Below are 16,512 nucleotides of genomic sequence, written 5' to 3' on the forward strand. Positions count from 1 at the left end.
CTACTACACTGTAGGTCATGACTCAACCTAACTTGCTAAGCACAACAGAACTATTGCAATTGAATACATTGGGTGAACATTTTTAGATGTCTACTATAAGCACAGTTAAGTGTGCAGCACCACAATGCACAGCGCAAACAAGCAGAAAAAATAAATTAAAATGATTACATCTGGTTTCTATTTTTAGATATATACCAGATGTCAGCTGTATATGTATAAGCATAGCTCGGCATTGCTAAGCACCTCACCACACCATGCAAAGATCACATAAAGATAAAAAAAGAAAACTATATTGTCCTGTGCTTAACACCTGTCCAAAATTTTTCTGGGCGGTCCACAAGTATGGAACAGCCTTTACCCTGTTCCTTGCATGGATTCAATATCCATGTTATTGTGATCTCCCTTGGCAGCGCACCATGATTAATATTCATGACATGCTGCTGAGGGGGAACAGTGGCCTTTTGCATGGATACATTCCATGTAGGCTCTACACCGAGCCTACACGGGTTATATTGAATCTTGGGGACTGTTTTGTTGGACTTTTTATTCTTGAAATGCTGTCATGTGCTTCAGTCCTGTTTTATTAAATCTCGGCTTCAGGAAAAAAAAATCAGTAGCATTATCTACAGTGACAGTGAAAGGAATCAGCTTCATTACTGAGTCTCAGAATATTTCATTGTAAACATCCCTTCATTTGCATAAACATATTTATAAATTCCATCCATATCATTGAGTTAACCATTGTGTAGGATTTAAAAAAATTAGCACACATACCAACAAGGACTACTTGTTTTAGTCTTTTTTGTAAATAAGTACTTAACTATGATCGCCTTTATGCTGTTGGCTTTCCCCTCTCTTTTGTATATTGCATTCTTGTGCAGAGAATCATGCATTGCATTTGTTAATATTAAAGCATAATGGTCCATAGTAATGTAGTAATGTACATGAGTACTGCGGTGGTGGTGCTGCAGTAGCGTTGTCACCTCACTGTAAGGCGTTGTCCTGTTTGATTCTCAGCTAGAGCAGCTTCTGTGTGGAGACATGCGGGAATGTGTGGAGACATGTGTGAATGGGCGTACCTTCGTTGAAGGTTGTGCATCAGAGCTGGCAACTCAGCATGTATAACTCTACTGCCAATCATTAGCAGACCAATGTGGCGACCCCTAACCGGGAAAAGCCGAAAGACACAACAACAACAACTTATTGATTTGCTTTTCTATTTATTTTTTATTTATTTAATTGGAGGTTACTCTGGGCAAATCCCATTTTCTGAGACAAATAATGAGAAAATATCCCAGGTTTCTGTATAACAATTTAAGAGCTGTGTAGCTACAATTATATATATATATATATATATATATATATATATATAGTGTAGCTGAACAAGCATCACAATTCAGGAAACCAAAAGTAAAAAAAAAAAAGATACATTTGGAAAAGAAATTAAGAAACTGCAGTGGACATATGAAAAAGAAATGTTAATGAAATGTGGTTCTGCATAAAATGAATAGCATATGTAATGATCATCAGCATTTGTTTCTAAATTGCTTATACTGATAAGGATAGTGGTGGTAAAAAGCTGAGGGATGTACACCTAAGTCCTTATCACAGAAATAGTCTCCATTACATTCAGCATGATCCTCACATATTTCAGAAAAGTTGAGAGATGTTATGCCTCAAATGAGTCCTATGTATATCTTAGAGTTTTCTATCAATGGATTCTCTGCCTGGTGCACCTATCATTTTAAGCACCTAGGTGGCATTTTCACACCCTGCCTGAACTACCTTAGATGAGCTATCTTTACATTAAGGAGCAGTGGAAGTATCCCATGGTCCTAGTGGATTACTAGGTTCTGACATGGAGGCAAAGCCCAAATCTCCTACAAAGAAATTTTATGTCTGTAGCATGTGCCCATGATCTCACCTTCTCGGTCAGTATCCAATTCCTGAAATGGTTTATTCCTTCATTACTTATTGATTTATTTTTGAATGCTGTAGCCAGACACATATGGCAATATAAAAATACTATTTTAAAGTCAGTTATATCACCAATCTCTTCCAGAAAATAGTCTGCTCTCTTGACATTATTTAGCCTTCAGAAGCTGAATGTTTGATGTTTATTTTTCATTTTTCTTCACACTCAGACATGAGCATGAAAAACAAAAGATATTCTTACCATAACTTTGTCCACACAAAGATTTTATATAAATACCAAAAAATTGACAAATAAAATGCTGATATGTAAATAAACAAAGACAATGCAAGCGCTATTATGCATTTTAGTCTGCCTTGTAGTCTTTTATAGCTGTGGGTCCATATTCATGTTCCAAGGCTAATGAAAAGTGCTCAATTATCTATCCATAGTATTTCAAGTTCTACCATTGCTTGTCCAAAACCAAAGCCTTCTACAATTCAGAGCATGCATATTTGGCAAAAACTATTTAAGAATTACATTTACACGAAAAGCTACTCGATTACAAAAAGCTCCATTTTACCCAAAATAAAAATATGTCTGTAAAGGAGGTATACATTTTTTACCCTTCTAACATACGAGTTCTCTGATTTGGTTTCAGAATCTTCTAGCTATGCACATGGTTTGTTAATCATATAAAGATTGTACAAAAACAGGTTTAATTAAAGAGCGTATTGTCATTAGTCATGAAGTAAAACACATATATCTGAATCGACATCAGTGGGCCCTTTGCAAACAAAGTATTATTTTGATGGTTCTAGAAATTCTGCATTCTTGAAAGGATATCAGTGTATGAAGGTGGGAAGCTTACTTCTTTGTTTTCCATCTGAGTACTTCAGTGCCAACTAATTGACCATAAGATGTGCATCTCCACCTGGATCCCTTGAGAGCACTTATTCATTTCTAGTATGGTGGGGCTTAAGATGACAGTGAGATAATTCTGAATAGATAAAAAGGAAAATGACTCTTACACTTTACCTGCCTTTTCTTTTTCTTGAAAATAGATTTGCTAGGATCAAACATACATTTCAAATTTGTAAGTTGTTGCAGTCATTCAGTTCTTTTATGGAATCAGACAATTTCCTAGAAGTTATTAACAATAAACCTATCTAACCTCGCTAATGATTGAGAGGCATCTTTTTTTCTCTGTTCAGTTAGTTTTCTATCACCCAGTTGCAATTCATTCCCAGAACTCTGGTAGTACAGCCACAAGTCCAGCACAGTCCCCTGCACAAGACATAACTACATATATGAATAGCCTCAGAGCACCAATACAATACATTTTTGCAAATGTTAAACAAAGCTGCCAACTGTCCAGATTTTGAATGCTGTCCCATTTTTCTCTAAAAATCTTTTTTTTTTTTTTTTTTTTTTTTTTTGTAATTTTCTTGGTCCTGATTTTGCATGGTCAAAACTTTGTGCATTGTACAACATTTTGCATTTTCTTCTATGATGACTATGCGTGACAGCAGTCTATCATTTATCCCCCTTTATCTCTCTCTCTCTCTCTGTCTCTTGCTCTCTGGCTTGAAGCTATCATGTCTTGGAAAGCATCCTGGCATACTCCATTCTTTAATTGTTTATAGAGGGTGTTCTATTTTCTGATGTGCTACAGTACTAATGCTGTGAGGTATATTATTTTTATTCTCCCCAAACTTGTTTTTGTTTATAACTCATGGCTGTCAACTGTCCATATTTTTGCAGAATGTCCTGATTTTTCTCTCATATTTTTGGTCAATTCCTCATAAAATTTGTGGTTTTCTAGCAATTCGTTGACAACAAAAGTCACTAAATAATGGCAAGACTTCTGAGTTTCGGACTTCATACTCTTCAGAAAAATGCACACTAATGCAAATTTTGTTATTCTAGCATCTTTCTAAGTTTAAAAGAGCAGTATTTAAAATCTGTCCCTATTTTTGGGGCTTTGTCCCCCGTTATAACTGGCTTTGTCCAGATTTCTTACATTAAGAGGTTGAGAGGTGTTATTTCCTGTCCTGAATTTATAAGTTGGCAAAGGGATTTGGAATATAAAAAAGAGATAAGTATGTTGAACTGAACTGACAATGTAAACCAAATACTGTTTTTTAAAGCAAATTATCAAGTCTGTCACATTTAAAATTCAGGCCTTGGGATGTGAGGGAAAACAGTGAGAGACATTTCAAGCAGTGTACTTAGCAAGATTTTCCAAGTTCATTAAACCAAAATATTTGCTTCAGCAAACACTGGCAGCTGCAAGCAATCCAGGAATACTGCCAGTAAGCATTTTAACAGTAGCCACTGTCCATTTATAGCTTAAATATGGGGGCTGACATTTACAAAAAAGCAGAAGCAGAATTATTAAAAGGTAAAGTACCAGGATTGAGAAGTGTCAGTTTGTGCTAGGAGGGACTTGTTGAATAACTTAACACAATTTACTTGCAAAATGTCTTTCACCATCTGCAAAATCAAAGGAATTAAAAGCTTTAAATTCAGAATTGTGCAATGCAGGCAACAGAAAGTAGCAGTGCAGTATTCTTTAATATAAAAATGATAAAGCTATATAAAATGTAAAAACAAAGCAACACAAGCTGCACCAATTGTTTAGTCTTTTTAATCAACAAAACATGCTACAGATTTTCCAGAGATATAACACTCAACTCTCTGAAATGCATTGAAAAAAATGAAAGGCTGATTACCTAACAGGCTGATATTGCTCAAGTGATAGTTATTTGGCTGCAAAGTTTTTTTTTTTTTTTTGTTAAATACAAATGTTAATTTTTCACATACAGTTATACGAGTGGTAGCGGAGTATCTGGTATAATCCTTCTACAGTGGATATAAAAAAGTGTACTGTTAAAATGCCAGGTTTTTGTGATATCAAAAAATAAGACCACAATAAATCATTTCAAAACTTTTTCCCACCTTTAATGTGACCTATAACCTATACAATTCAATTTAAAAACAAATCTGTTAGGGGAAAATATAAAAAAATAAAAACATACAATAAGCTGGTTGCATAAGTGTGCACACCCTTAAACTAATACTTTGTTGAAGCACTTTTTGATTTAATTACAGCATTCAGTCTTCTTGGGTAAGAATCTATCAGCATGGCACATCTTGACTTGGCAATATTTGCCCACTCTTCCTTGCAAAAGCACTCCAAATCTGTCAGATTGCTAGGGCATCTCTTGTGCACAGCCCTCTTCAGGACACCCAACAGATTTTCTATTGGATTTAGGTCTGGGCTCTGGCTGGGCCATTCCAAAACTTTAATTTTCTTCTGGGAAAGCCATTCTTTTGTTTATTTGGATGTATGCTTGGGGTCATTGTCGTGTTGAAAGGTAACATTTCTCTTCATCTTCCTCTTTCTAGCAGATGTCTGAAGGTTTTGGGCCAAAAGTGACTGGTATTTGAAACTGTTCATAATTCTCTCCACCTTGACTAAAGCCCCGGTTCCAGCTGAAGAAAAGCAACCCCAAAGAATGATGCTGCCACCACCATGCTTCACTGTGGGGATGGTGTTCTTTTGGTGATGTGAAGTGTTGTTTTTGCGCCAAACATACCTTTGTGGCCAAAAAGTTCAATCTTGGTCTCATCAGACCATAACACATTTTCCCACATGCTTTTGGGAGACTTGATGTATTGGTCTGCAAATTTTAGCTGGTCCTGGATGTTTTTCTGTGTAAGAAAAGGCTTCCTTCTTGCAACCCTACCCCATAGTCCAGACATATGAGAGTATGGGAGATTGTTGTCATATGTAGTACCAACCAGTACTTGCCAAAAATTCATGCAGCTCCTTCAGTGTTGCTGTAGATCTCTTGGGAGCATCACTAACCAGTTTTCATCTTGTATTTTCATCAATTTTGGAGGGACGTCCAGTTCTTTGCAACGTCATTGTTGTCCCATATTTTCTCCACTTTTTGATGACTGTCTTCACTGTGTTCCATGGTATATCCAATGCTGTGGAATTTTTTTGTACCCTTCTCCTGACTCATACCATTCAACAATGAGATCCCTTTGATGCTTTGTAAGCTCTCTGTGAGCCATGGCTTTTGCTGCAGGCAACTGAGTAAATGTCAGGAAAATCCTACTAGGACAGCTGAACTTTATTTGGGGTTAATCAGAGTCTCTTTAATTGATGGCAGGTGTGTACCCAAGAAGGCTGAATGCTGTAAGTAAATCAAAAGGTGCTTCAACAATGTTTGAGGGTGTGCACACTTATGCAACCAGCTTTTTGTACATTTTTTTATATTTTTTTCCCCTAACAGATTTGTTTGTTTTTCAATTGAATTGTACATGTTATAGGTCACATTAAAGGTGGGAAAAGTTTTGAAATGATTTACTGTGGTGTAATTTTTTATATCACAAAAACCTGGCATTTTAACAGGGGTGTATACACTTTTTATATCCACTGTAAATAGAATGGAATAAAACAACATAATATATATACTACATATTTTGGTCTCTTTTTCACCCACTCATTGTTTAATCCTGATTTTATGCCTAAGATCCACAAATATTTTAGAAAAGGGGGAATTCATAAGGGGTGATATATGCATGTGCTATGCTAATTAATGTCTCTAATTTTACAAACATAGCTTTGCTTGTCATGTATTTTGTCCCTGATTGTTACATCTCCAGGATTACAAATAAAGGAGATTAGATGTCCATGATCTCTACAATTGCAATATGCATCATTACTCGATTATTTATTATTTATTATCGACTGGGTGCTTAATTCATATGTGCTTTATACTGTTTTGTCCACATTTCATTTAAAACATGTACTTGTATGCTGTAAATTTCCCCTGCAATATTTATAATTTCATGAAAAATGCAGAGAAAGTTTACTTTTTAATTATGGTTGTGGTTTCTATTTTCACCATTGCTGCCAAAATACCTGTCCTTTCAGATTAAACGTTTTAGACAATTTGCCTGCAGCATTGTTCATGATATGCAGAGTCTTGGAATATGAGTTGCTATCCCTTGACAGCTAGGTCTGTGACCTAAAGAATCCAAGTCACATAAGAAGCCACCTCTTTTAGCTACCAAGAAAATAAATGTAATTTACAAAAAAATAAATTGCGTGTTGAATGAAAAGTTAAAAGTGACGGTTATCTGGACAAAACTGATGAAATACAACAGACAAAGTAAAAATGTATGCATGTTCAGAGGTTGCTGCTCATGGCCTGTCTTAGTAGATTGTTTCAGGGGAGCCTTACTGCTTGTCACACTGGCCAGTTGATCAATGCCCAAAACATCTTCACTAGAAAATTGTCTGTGTCCTATCTTGTCTGTTAGTTCTGGAAAAGAATGAGAAGATGAGTTTTGTGATTTTTTGACTATCTTCTTCTCTTAGTTTCTGCAATTCTTGTGTTTGCACTTACACTGGGGAGTACAGCAGGTCAGGATGTTTTTGTGCTTTGCCATTTTAGGAGTGTCCGTGTTTTGATTAGTGGCCTCAAACATTTTAGATGTTTTGGTCTCAAATAAACAGGTGCTGACTGAACAAGATGAAGTTATTCATTGCAGACTATTGTTTCAGTTTTAGTTTCGCAACTGGTAGACTGAGTTAGAATTCATCAACTGTGTGAGGATTGGTCATTTGCTGAGAATTTGACAAATCCAAGAACTGCTTGAGAGAATGGATGCTCTAGTCGGATGTTAGGAATGAAAAAGGGTACTTAACATATGATGTGAGTATTAGAAGTAGAAGCTGTGAAGTATAAACATTCTGGTCTACCACAACTGTTTACATACCAGTAACTTGTGACACACTCATTCACTAATACTTGCTGTAAATTTCAAGTGCACTAACTCCCACTAGCCCAATTCTGGTTAATAAATTACCCTTCCCACAGAGTGAACCCACTGATCTGCATAGCCTTACTAGAGCCCTAGCTCTAACTCTGAAAGTCCTGGCTGGTCCCTGGCTACGACTTAAGTCGTTGCTCACTAACCGTAACTGAAATAAATTCCTGATTACTCCCTAAACTTAAAACTTCACTCCCATTCCTACACCTAAAGTTCTCAATGTCTCACTAAACCTAAAAAAATCCTTCCAAAAACTTAAGTTGCCAATTACGTTGCAAACCTAAAATTTCACTCTCTCCTCTCTAATCAAAAAATTCCTTGTCATTCCCTAAACTAGTATCCACAGTACTGCTAGATCTTTCAAAAGCTTTCGACACCATCTCCCACAAGCACCTTCTCTTTCATCTCTCCAACCTTCATCTCTCCCCTGACCCCCTATCCTGGTTCTCCAGCTACCTATCAGACAGATCTCAAGCTGTCAGATGGAAGAACTCTACCTCCACCTTCTTGCCAACACCCACCGGTGTTCCTCAGGGGTCCATCCTTGGACCTATGCTTTTCAACATCTTCATAAATAACCTTCACACTGTCATCCCTGACACAACAGTTATTCAATACGCTGATAACTCTACCTTAGTCTGTGCTGCCTCTAAACTTCCTGAACTATTGACTAAAACCCAAATAGCTTTTTCCACAACTGAGAACTGGATGCACCACAACCATCTCTCTCTCAACTCTAATAAATCTAAAATACTTCTTTTCCCTCCCTCCAGGGCTTTCTCTTTTGACAAAAATGCTTTCAAAGTCCTAAGCCAAAACAACACTGCTATAGAAGTGGTCCCTTCTGCAAAACTCCTTGGCATTACCATAGACAAACACCTTAAATTTGATATCCACATACAACAAAACATAAGGAAAACACAGCAAAAGCTAGGTATGCTCTATAGGAATAACTGCTTTCTCTCCACCTCCTCCAGGCATACTATAGCAACTACATACCTCCTTCCTTCTTTACTATATGGAGCCCCTCTTCTAACTAACCTGTCTTCTTCCAACACCTCTAAACGAGAAATTTGCTATAATAAGATCACTAAATTCGCAACTAAATCCAAAATCAATACTCACTACTGCCTTACCCTACAATCTCTGAACTGACTGGAACTCTCTAACCACCTAGAATATCTAGAACTAACCACCGTTCACAAATTAATATTCTATCCAGAGAAATGCCCAGCCTTAACAAACATCCTTCCCCCATACATCCCAATCAGATCTCTGAGATCGGAACACCAAAATGTAATCTCTATCCACAAACCCAAACGTCCTGTAGGCCAACTCCTTCTCTCTTTCTCTCCAGGCAAAAAATGGAACTCTCTCCCTCCTTCACTTAGGACTATACCTACTCTGAATCCTTCAAGACCCAACTTTTCTCATACCTGTCTACTAAAAGTAAATGTTCCTGCTTTTACCCTACATAAATTCTAAGAAATTTCCCCTTTGATCTCTCCATACTCCTTGCTACATGCTTCCCTACAACTTTATTTTCTATTCTCCTAAAACAAACCTAAACTAGCATCCTCAGATTAAGCAAGCTCTCTCTCTTGACTCCAAGTATATAAATATTGTAAATATCAAGTAACCTCAGATGCTTATTTTTCACACAGTTGAAACTTATTGCTCTGAATGTAAATACCTGTAAACTGTGTTATCTATTGTCATTAATTGTGTTTATAATGTACAATTTAAGCATTTGCTGTTCCTAACTGTACAAATTTATATATGTATTTTACCTTTGCATTATGTAACCTTTTTGTATCCGTGTTGCTTATGGAGCTTTTCTCCCCGGGCCTCCACTGAAAATGGGCACATTCTGGCCCAGTGGACTTCCCCAGTAATCAAACTGAAAATAAATAAAAATAAATAAACTCTCTACCTGCTCCCTAATCCTAAATAATCTGATTACTACCTATACTAAAAACTCTTCTTCTGCTCCTTAACCCTAAATTCTTCAATCATAGCATAAACTTAAAACTGTGATTCACCTCCCTAATCCTAAAATCCTCAATAGCTCTCTAAACCTCAACCTTCATTCCCCTTCCTTAACCCTGAAATCACCAATCAATCTCTAACCCTATAATTCCCTCACTATCCCCAACCCTAATCTCCTGCTCCCTACAGCTAATTCCCCCTACCCAATCACTACCTGAAACCTTAAGGTACACTCCCACCCCTGCTCATTTCCTCCCCCCAGCTGCTGTGCCTCCCTATCTCAAACTTGACTATGTCTGCAGGCAATGTGGGTCAGCCCCACTGTCTTTCCATTGCTTCTGCAGCTTACAAATATGTAGTCAAGTCCACGTGCAAGTAGCATCAGCATGTAATCTACAAGACTCGTGGGATGTTGGCTGTGAGACAATGGTCTTTGAGTGCCTGAGACTCAGGCTGTTGCAATAGACCTGACACATGTATCAGAAAACAAACTCTGAGGTCATCACATCTAATGCTGCATGCTGTGTGCTACACAAATGGGAGAGAACTTCTTTTAATAAGATGCTGAGATCAGATGTGAAAGGTGATATGCTGTATGTTTGTCTACTCATCTATATAGTCTCTGTCTCCTTCTCTCTCTTTATGTATTTATTTGTGTGTGTGTGTGTGTGTGTGTGTGTGTGTGTGTGTGTGTGTGTGTGTGTGTGTGTGTGCATGTGTTTATATATACATACATCTAACCGTATGACAGAATAACAATCTTTTATTTTATTTTATTTATCCTTTTTTACTGGGTTAGTCAACAAACAAAACCTCCCCACCCGACTAACATTCTGTTGACCACCTAATCAATGGAATGTACAGTTGAAAACAAAGAAAATGCAAGAGAAAAAGTATTTTCTAAGTTGACTAGCCCCTCTACAACTCTCACACCCCCTAAAACTTAAATATACCAACTTCAAGATCTCACTGCAGCATGCAAAAGGAGAAACCTCCCTAATTTCACTGTTATCTGTTCTTGCACAAAACTACTTCTAGTACACAACGAAATTGGAATCAGCTAAACAAGTTGACAATTACTATTTTAACAAGTGCAAGACTTTGACAAAAGCATCAGTTAAATATGAGCATGTGCATATATACCTTTGCAACATATATATATACATTTATATACATTTATAAAACATCAAACCTCAGCATTTCATCCAGTAATTAATAATCATTGACCAAACTTCAAAATAATGCTCATAAATGGTTTATTAACTCCACAAACCAGTTCCATTGCTCATCATGCAGATTTCTCAATGTTTATATTTGACATTGGGAGATCAAAGATAAAAAAAGATGGTGGAATCATAAATGACTATAATGCCAGCTTTTATTTTTTTTGATTTTCTGCTTTTATCTGTTGCTGGTCGTTCATATCTCAAGCTCTATCTTGTTGCCTTTATTTTGTTAAGTCACATTATCTATATTTATATTCTTCATTTGGGTCTTATGTTTTATCTTTTAATGTCATTAAGTAACATTTTAATATTTTTTCAACAACCTGTTAATGACCAAGTCTATGGCCTAGCTAAATTAGAAGTAGAGTGCATCAATATTCAAGACTGCTATGACAAAGCCTCTTTGCTATAAGCAAATAATCTCAACTGCCTTGGATTTTATTCCAATCCAGCATGTCCTTGAGAATCTTTGTGATTAGAAGAGATTTCATTTTACTCACAACAGAAGTTAAGATAGTTAGTTCATGCTTCTTTTCAATTATTTTTGTTCTTTTGCTTTTGCCACAAATACCTCATGGGGTGTAGCTGCATTAATTACTTTGCAGTCTTCTAAAAGCTGGCCAGTACATTTTCACAGATAATATTTAAGGGATTATTGTTACCAGAATATAAATATTCACAGAGTTGTGGACCAGGTTTTAAAACAAAATGCAGCACAAACACTGACTTTGTGAAGCTATTCTCTGAAAACTCACAAAGTTTCCTCTCAAGGAACCAGAGAACTTGTTTCAGGCTACAGACATTTTGAAAACCATGAGCTTAATGAAAAACAATTATCTTTTTATTGATATACAAAAAAGTCATGATATCTGTCACTGTATTCAAACTGGGTTACTATTATTTCCTCAAAAAGGCATTCTATCAAATGCTTCATCGAACTTGAAAACGCGAAATTTGAAAACACTGAACGTTCACATAAGTGATTCTTTTCTTGAAAAAGAAATTGCTTGGCCATCCTTGTCAGTTTGCCATTTTCCCAACTGTAGTGCGATCTCTGAGTTGGTATATTTAGTTAGGGGGAGGTTGTAGGGACACAAACCCCATGTTTGTAGTGTTTGTGGTTATTTGTTGGTGTTTGTAGGGCAAGCAATTTCTTCCCAAGGGAAAGAAATTGCTTATGTGGAGGTTCGATATTTTGAAAGTCTGCAGTTTTAGGGTCGATGAAGAGGCGTTCTATGGAACGCCTCTTCGAGGAAATAATATAGACCCTCCAAATTTAATATGTCACATGCAATGGGTTCACAGTAACAACAACTAACTGGAAATGCTGGATAAACCCAATCACCCTTCTGAAACAAGTCAGAGATAGTGTCAAAAGTCACTAATGCTTGGCCATTTAATAGTTTACAGATGTTTTAAAATCAGACTTGGTTGTAGTAAGTGACTCACTACTACCAGTCTGTGAGATTCTTCAAAAAATAACATATTTTATTTTTTCTTTCTTTTCTTTTTCTTTCAACAACTTTGGGTGCCTAATGAATTTGCTATAGTTTATTTTTGCATCAAAGGTCCTACCACAGTATGCCACACATTGGAAGAAATTAATTGCATGGATCCAAACAGTATTTTAATAGGGACATAATTTTGGTACACAGAACATCCTACAACAATTTTAAGGGTTTGTTGAGAGCTAGCAGTTGTGAGCACTTTAAGAAAATATACATTTCATCATTAGTTAAAAAAAGCATCTGAGAATTAATAGTAAAATTTACTCTAATTTCTTTTGATATGCAGAAGTGATCCCTAATTTGAAACAAATCTTAAATCAGAAAAAAAATAATTTCCAAACTATATAATTTATTCACTGAAATAAGTACTTTTATTATTTCTGGTCTTATCAAAAGTAATATGGGAATTGCTATCTCAGTGTATTTCCAGATTAATTTTAGAAAATAATAATATAAGTAAAGGTGGTTGAATTTGCAAAAAATAATCATTGCTATGTGTGATCCACCTACTATATAGAATGTAACTTTTGAGGACATTCATACTATTAGACAGCTTGGTCATTCACAAATTTATAAAAGACTGACACTTTTACTGCAATGTGAATTAATTACTGTAGCCTTAAATAGAATAATGAATGCTAGTAAAGAAATGTTTTTGTGGTCACATCTGCTTATTAAATGATTTGCACTTCCCATTTAAACTGGGAAACACTTTTTAATCCTCGATCAATATTATTATTATTCTGTATGATTTAAGAAATGCATTGTATCCATGCAGAAAAATAAAGTATAATTTTAATGTGTTGCAGTTTATATGCCAGTAGACTGTCAGCATATCAGAATCATAAATTATTGTCATTTTTATTGATATTAAATTTACCTATCTACTTTCTAAAAGTTGATTTTGCAACTCAGTTAAAATTGATAGTTCTTACTCACCACCGTTCACAGACAGAAATAAAGAAATGAGGTAGAAGAATGTATAAATTCGGTCCATGGTCCAATTAAATATCAAGGAGTACATCAACTCATGAGAAGTGACTGCTAAATGAAAATAAAGAATACATAATTATACTTTAGGTTAGAGAAATACAAATAAAGATTTATCAATATATGTTTATAATTTTTCATAGTACACAATGAACCTTTATGCATAATGATGATTTTTAACTGCAGGTGTTAAAGAACACTTGGAAAACTCACCATCCTAAGATGTGCAACTAACAATATATATGACTTATAACAACCAGTGCCAAATGAATCAAAACAAAGATTATGCAGCATTGATTTTGTGATACATTGACTAAAATAACAGCACAACAACACATAGCCAAAAACATAAAATATTTGACTAACTAAAATAATCAAATAATACCTAGGAAGTGAGTTGCATGCACGGACTTCTTGTCTGACTAGACAGCATTCATAGCAAAAGGTTATTTGTTCAGTTTCTTTTATTTATTTAAGCAGTTCTCCTTGTCCTTCAGCTGATCACATCAGAAAACAAATGTTTGCCTTTTACAGATTCCATTAATGATTAGTCTGGTCACTTTGTTTGTCCACTATTCCCATCTGCTATTCTCTTCTGCTAAAAGAAAACTCATTTTTACTCGTATTTGTATTTAGTTGCAGCAGTGTCCTAAGGGCTTGGGTTCAACTTTTATTCTTTGTGTCTCTCTCTATAAATAATATTTTTTTACAATATTGCTACAATTAAAAGCATTGATGGATGATAATTCTTATAATGAGTCATTTACTCCCAGTATAAATAGAAAAGATTAAAGAAAATGAGTTACGCGGATATGCAAGAAAAGTACATTTCATGTCGAATCTTATAGTGTTTTAAATGTATATTTTGAAGTTCATAATAATAACAATACTAAATACAATAGGATGTTTTATTTTGAAAGACAAATGACAAGGGACTCTTTAAGTATGAAATAGACACCACTACAGTGATTACAGTGTTTCATTAACTATCGCTTTAATAGATGATCTTTATCCATGATATAGAATACCCAGAGTAAAAAATCAATGGCATTTAGCCCATCATATTAAAGAAAAAAGAAAATGTGTGGGAAGCAAAGTGCAGAGTAGGTTTTAAATCCCAAGTAGTTCACTAAAAAGTTCCAAATACAGTAGGAATCAGGTTCAGATGTCTCCTCAATGTAAACAGCCTATGCAGGCAATTGCTGACACCCAAAACCAGCGGGTGTGTTCCTCTTCCTAGTAGTTCAGCCACAAACTCTTGTTAGTGCAACTCCACAAAACTATAGCTTGTCATGCACAATCAAGTAAATACAAGCGTTAAGCGTAAATAATTAATAAATATTTATAACCTCCGCTTAACGCTTGTATTTACTTGATTGTGCATGACAAGCTATAGTTTTGTTCTGAACCTGATTCCTACTGTATTTGGAACTTTTAGTGAACTACGGGATTTCTTTTTTTCTTCTTAGCAACAGTACGTTTTGTGGGAAGTGGAATAACACGTGAGCATTTTTTTTGATTTTATTTTCATCATATTAAAGAAGTTGCAGATAAGTCAAATACATTGTATTTAATAAATAAGCTGTAAATGAGTCAAAGACATTGGGTTACAGATTGTTTTCATCCATTATTGACCAATAATCTGAGTGAATTAGGTTTAAACACACACACACACACACACACACACACACACACACACACACACACACATACAAACACACACAATAATCTGAATGAATAAGTCTTAAACACACACACACACACACACACACACACACATACAAACACACACACACACACACATATAAATATATATATATATATATATATATATACACACACACACACACACACACACACACACACACACACACACACACACACACACACATATATATAGATAGATAGATATACACACACGCATATACATGTATATATACCCACACATATCCACACACACACACACACACACACACACACACACACACATATATATATATATATATATAGAGAGAGAGAGATACACACACGCATATACATGTATATATACCCACACATATCCACACACACACACACACACACACACACACACACACACACACACACACACCCATACACATATATATGTGTATATGCATATAGCTGCTAAATTTGCAGCACATCCCCTTTCAGAACACACCACTGTATAGCACTGAAAAGCCTTAATTGGTTAGAACTGTCACGTCAACTAACATATACAGAACTTCTTACCACCTATAAAATTATCCAGCATCCATATGCTTGTCCAGTACTAAAAAACATTCTAGACAACTATGTTCCCAGTTGGTCATTGTGATCCAGTGACCAGAAACTCCTGTCTACAAACCTAACAAATCTGAGCATTGTCTGTACTCATGCAAGGTTGTTAAGACCTGCAACTCCTTAACTGTATCCATCAGATCTATACCCTCCCTGTCATCTTTCAAAACCACTCTGAAATACTGCCTAGATAAAATCTGTCTCTGTTCTTGCTCAAAACCAGGATAAATTATATCCCTAAATGTGAACAAGTACCTCTCCATTCCTTATATCGGCTTACTCACCCTTCTTCACTTACTTCCTTGCTGTTATCCAATTGTTTTCCCTGACTTTCTCTCTAAATATACCATAAGCCCATTTTTCCCTCACTTCATATTGCAATTGCTATTTGTATTAGAACTTACCTTTAATTTCTCTAGAAACTGTCTAATATTTCTCTAAATATTAAATGATCGTCATATACCTTGTATCAATTCTTAACCAATGTTTTTATATTATTTCTAATTTGTTATAATTATTTAAAATGCAGATGTTTTTGTTTTATTTTTGAAGATTGTAAAATTATTGTTTCATAAAATGCTTAGTAATAATTAAGAGCTTTTCCTCCCGGGCCTCTGGTGGAAATGGGCTTCTACCCAGTCAGACATTCTCGGTAATCAAATGTCAATAAATAAATAAATATACACTCAGAATGTCTTTTATTTTTGTTGCTGACTATTCAATTGAATCTGTAACA

General features: G+C 35.4%; 1 protein-coding gene across 3 annotated transcripts in view; it reads right to left on the reverse strand.

The window, feature by feature from the left end:
• The window catches only part of LOC122794259 (plasma kallikrein-like), a 943,559-nt gene extending 929,586 nt beyond the window's left edge, over nt 1-13,973 (reverse strand). Inside the window, exons 1-2 of one of the 3 annotated variants that reach the window (XM_044062509.1) lie at nt 13,864-13,973; nt 13,428-13,532 (exon numbers count right to left, since the gene is read on the reverse strand). In XM_044062509.1, coding sequence (XP_043918444.1) covers nt 13,428-13,512 — 85 coding nt within the window. In that variant the 5' untranslated portion in view covers nt 13,513-13,532; nt 13,864-13,973. Of the gene's footprint in view, nt 1-13,427; nt 13,533-13,691; nt 13,711-13,863 lie in introns of those variants that run through there. The other 2 variants (XM_044062510.1, XM_044062511.1) reach the window with 2 other exon arrangements.
• Nucleotides 13,974-16,512: the final 2,539 nt, after the last annotated feature.

The sequence above is a fragment of the Protopterus annectens genome, chromosome 2.part1 (assembly GCF_019279795.1).
Source record: "Protopterus annectens isolate FY-2018-M chromosome 2.part1, PAN1.0, whole genome shotgun sequence".
Classification (NCBI taxonomy): Eukaryota; Metazoa; Chordata; order Ceratodontiformes; family Protopteridae; genus Protopterus; species Protopterus annectens.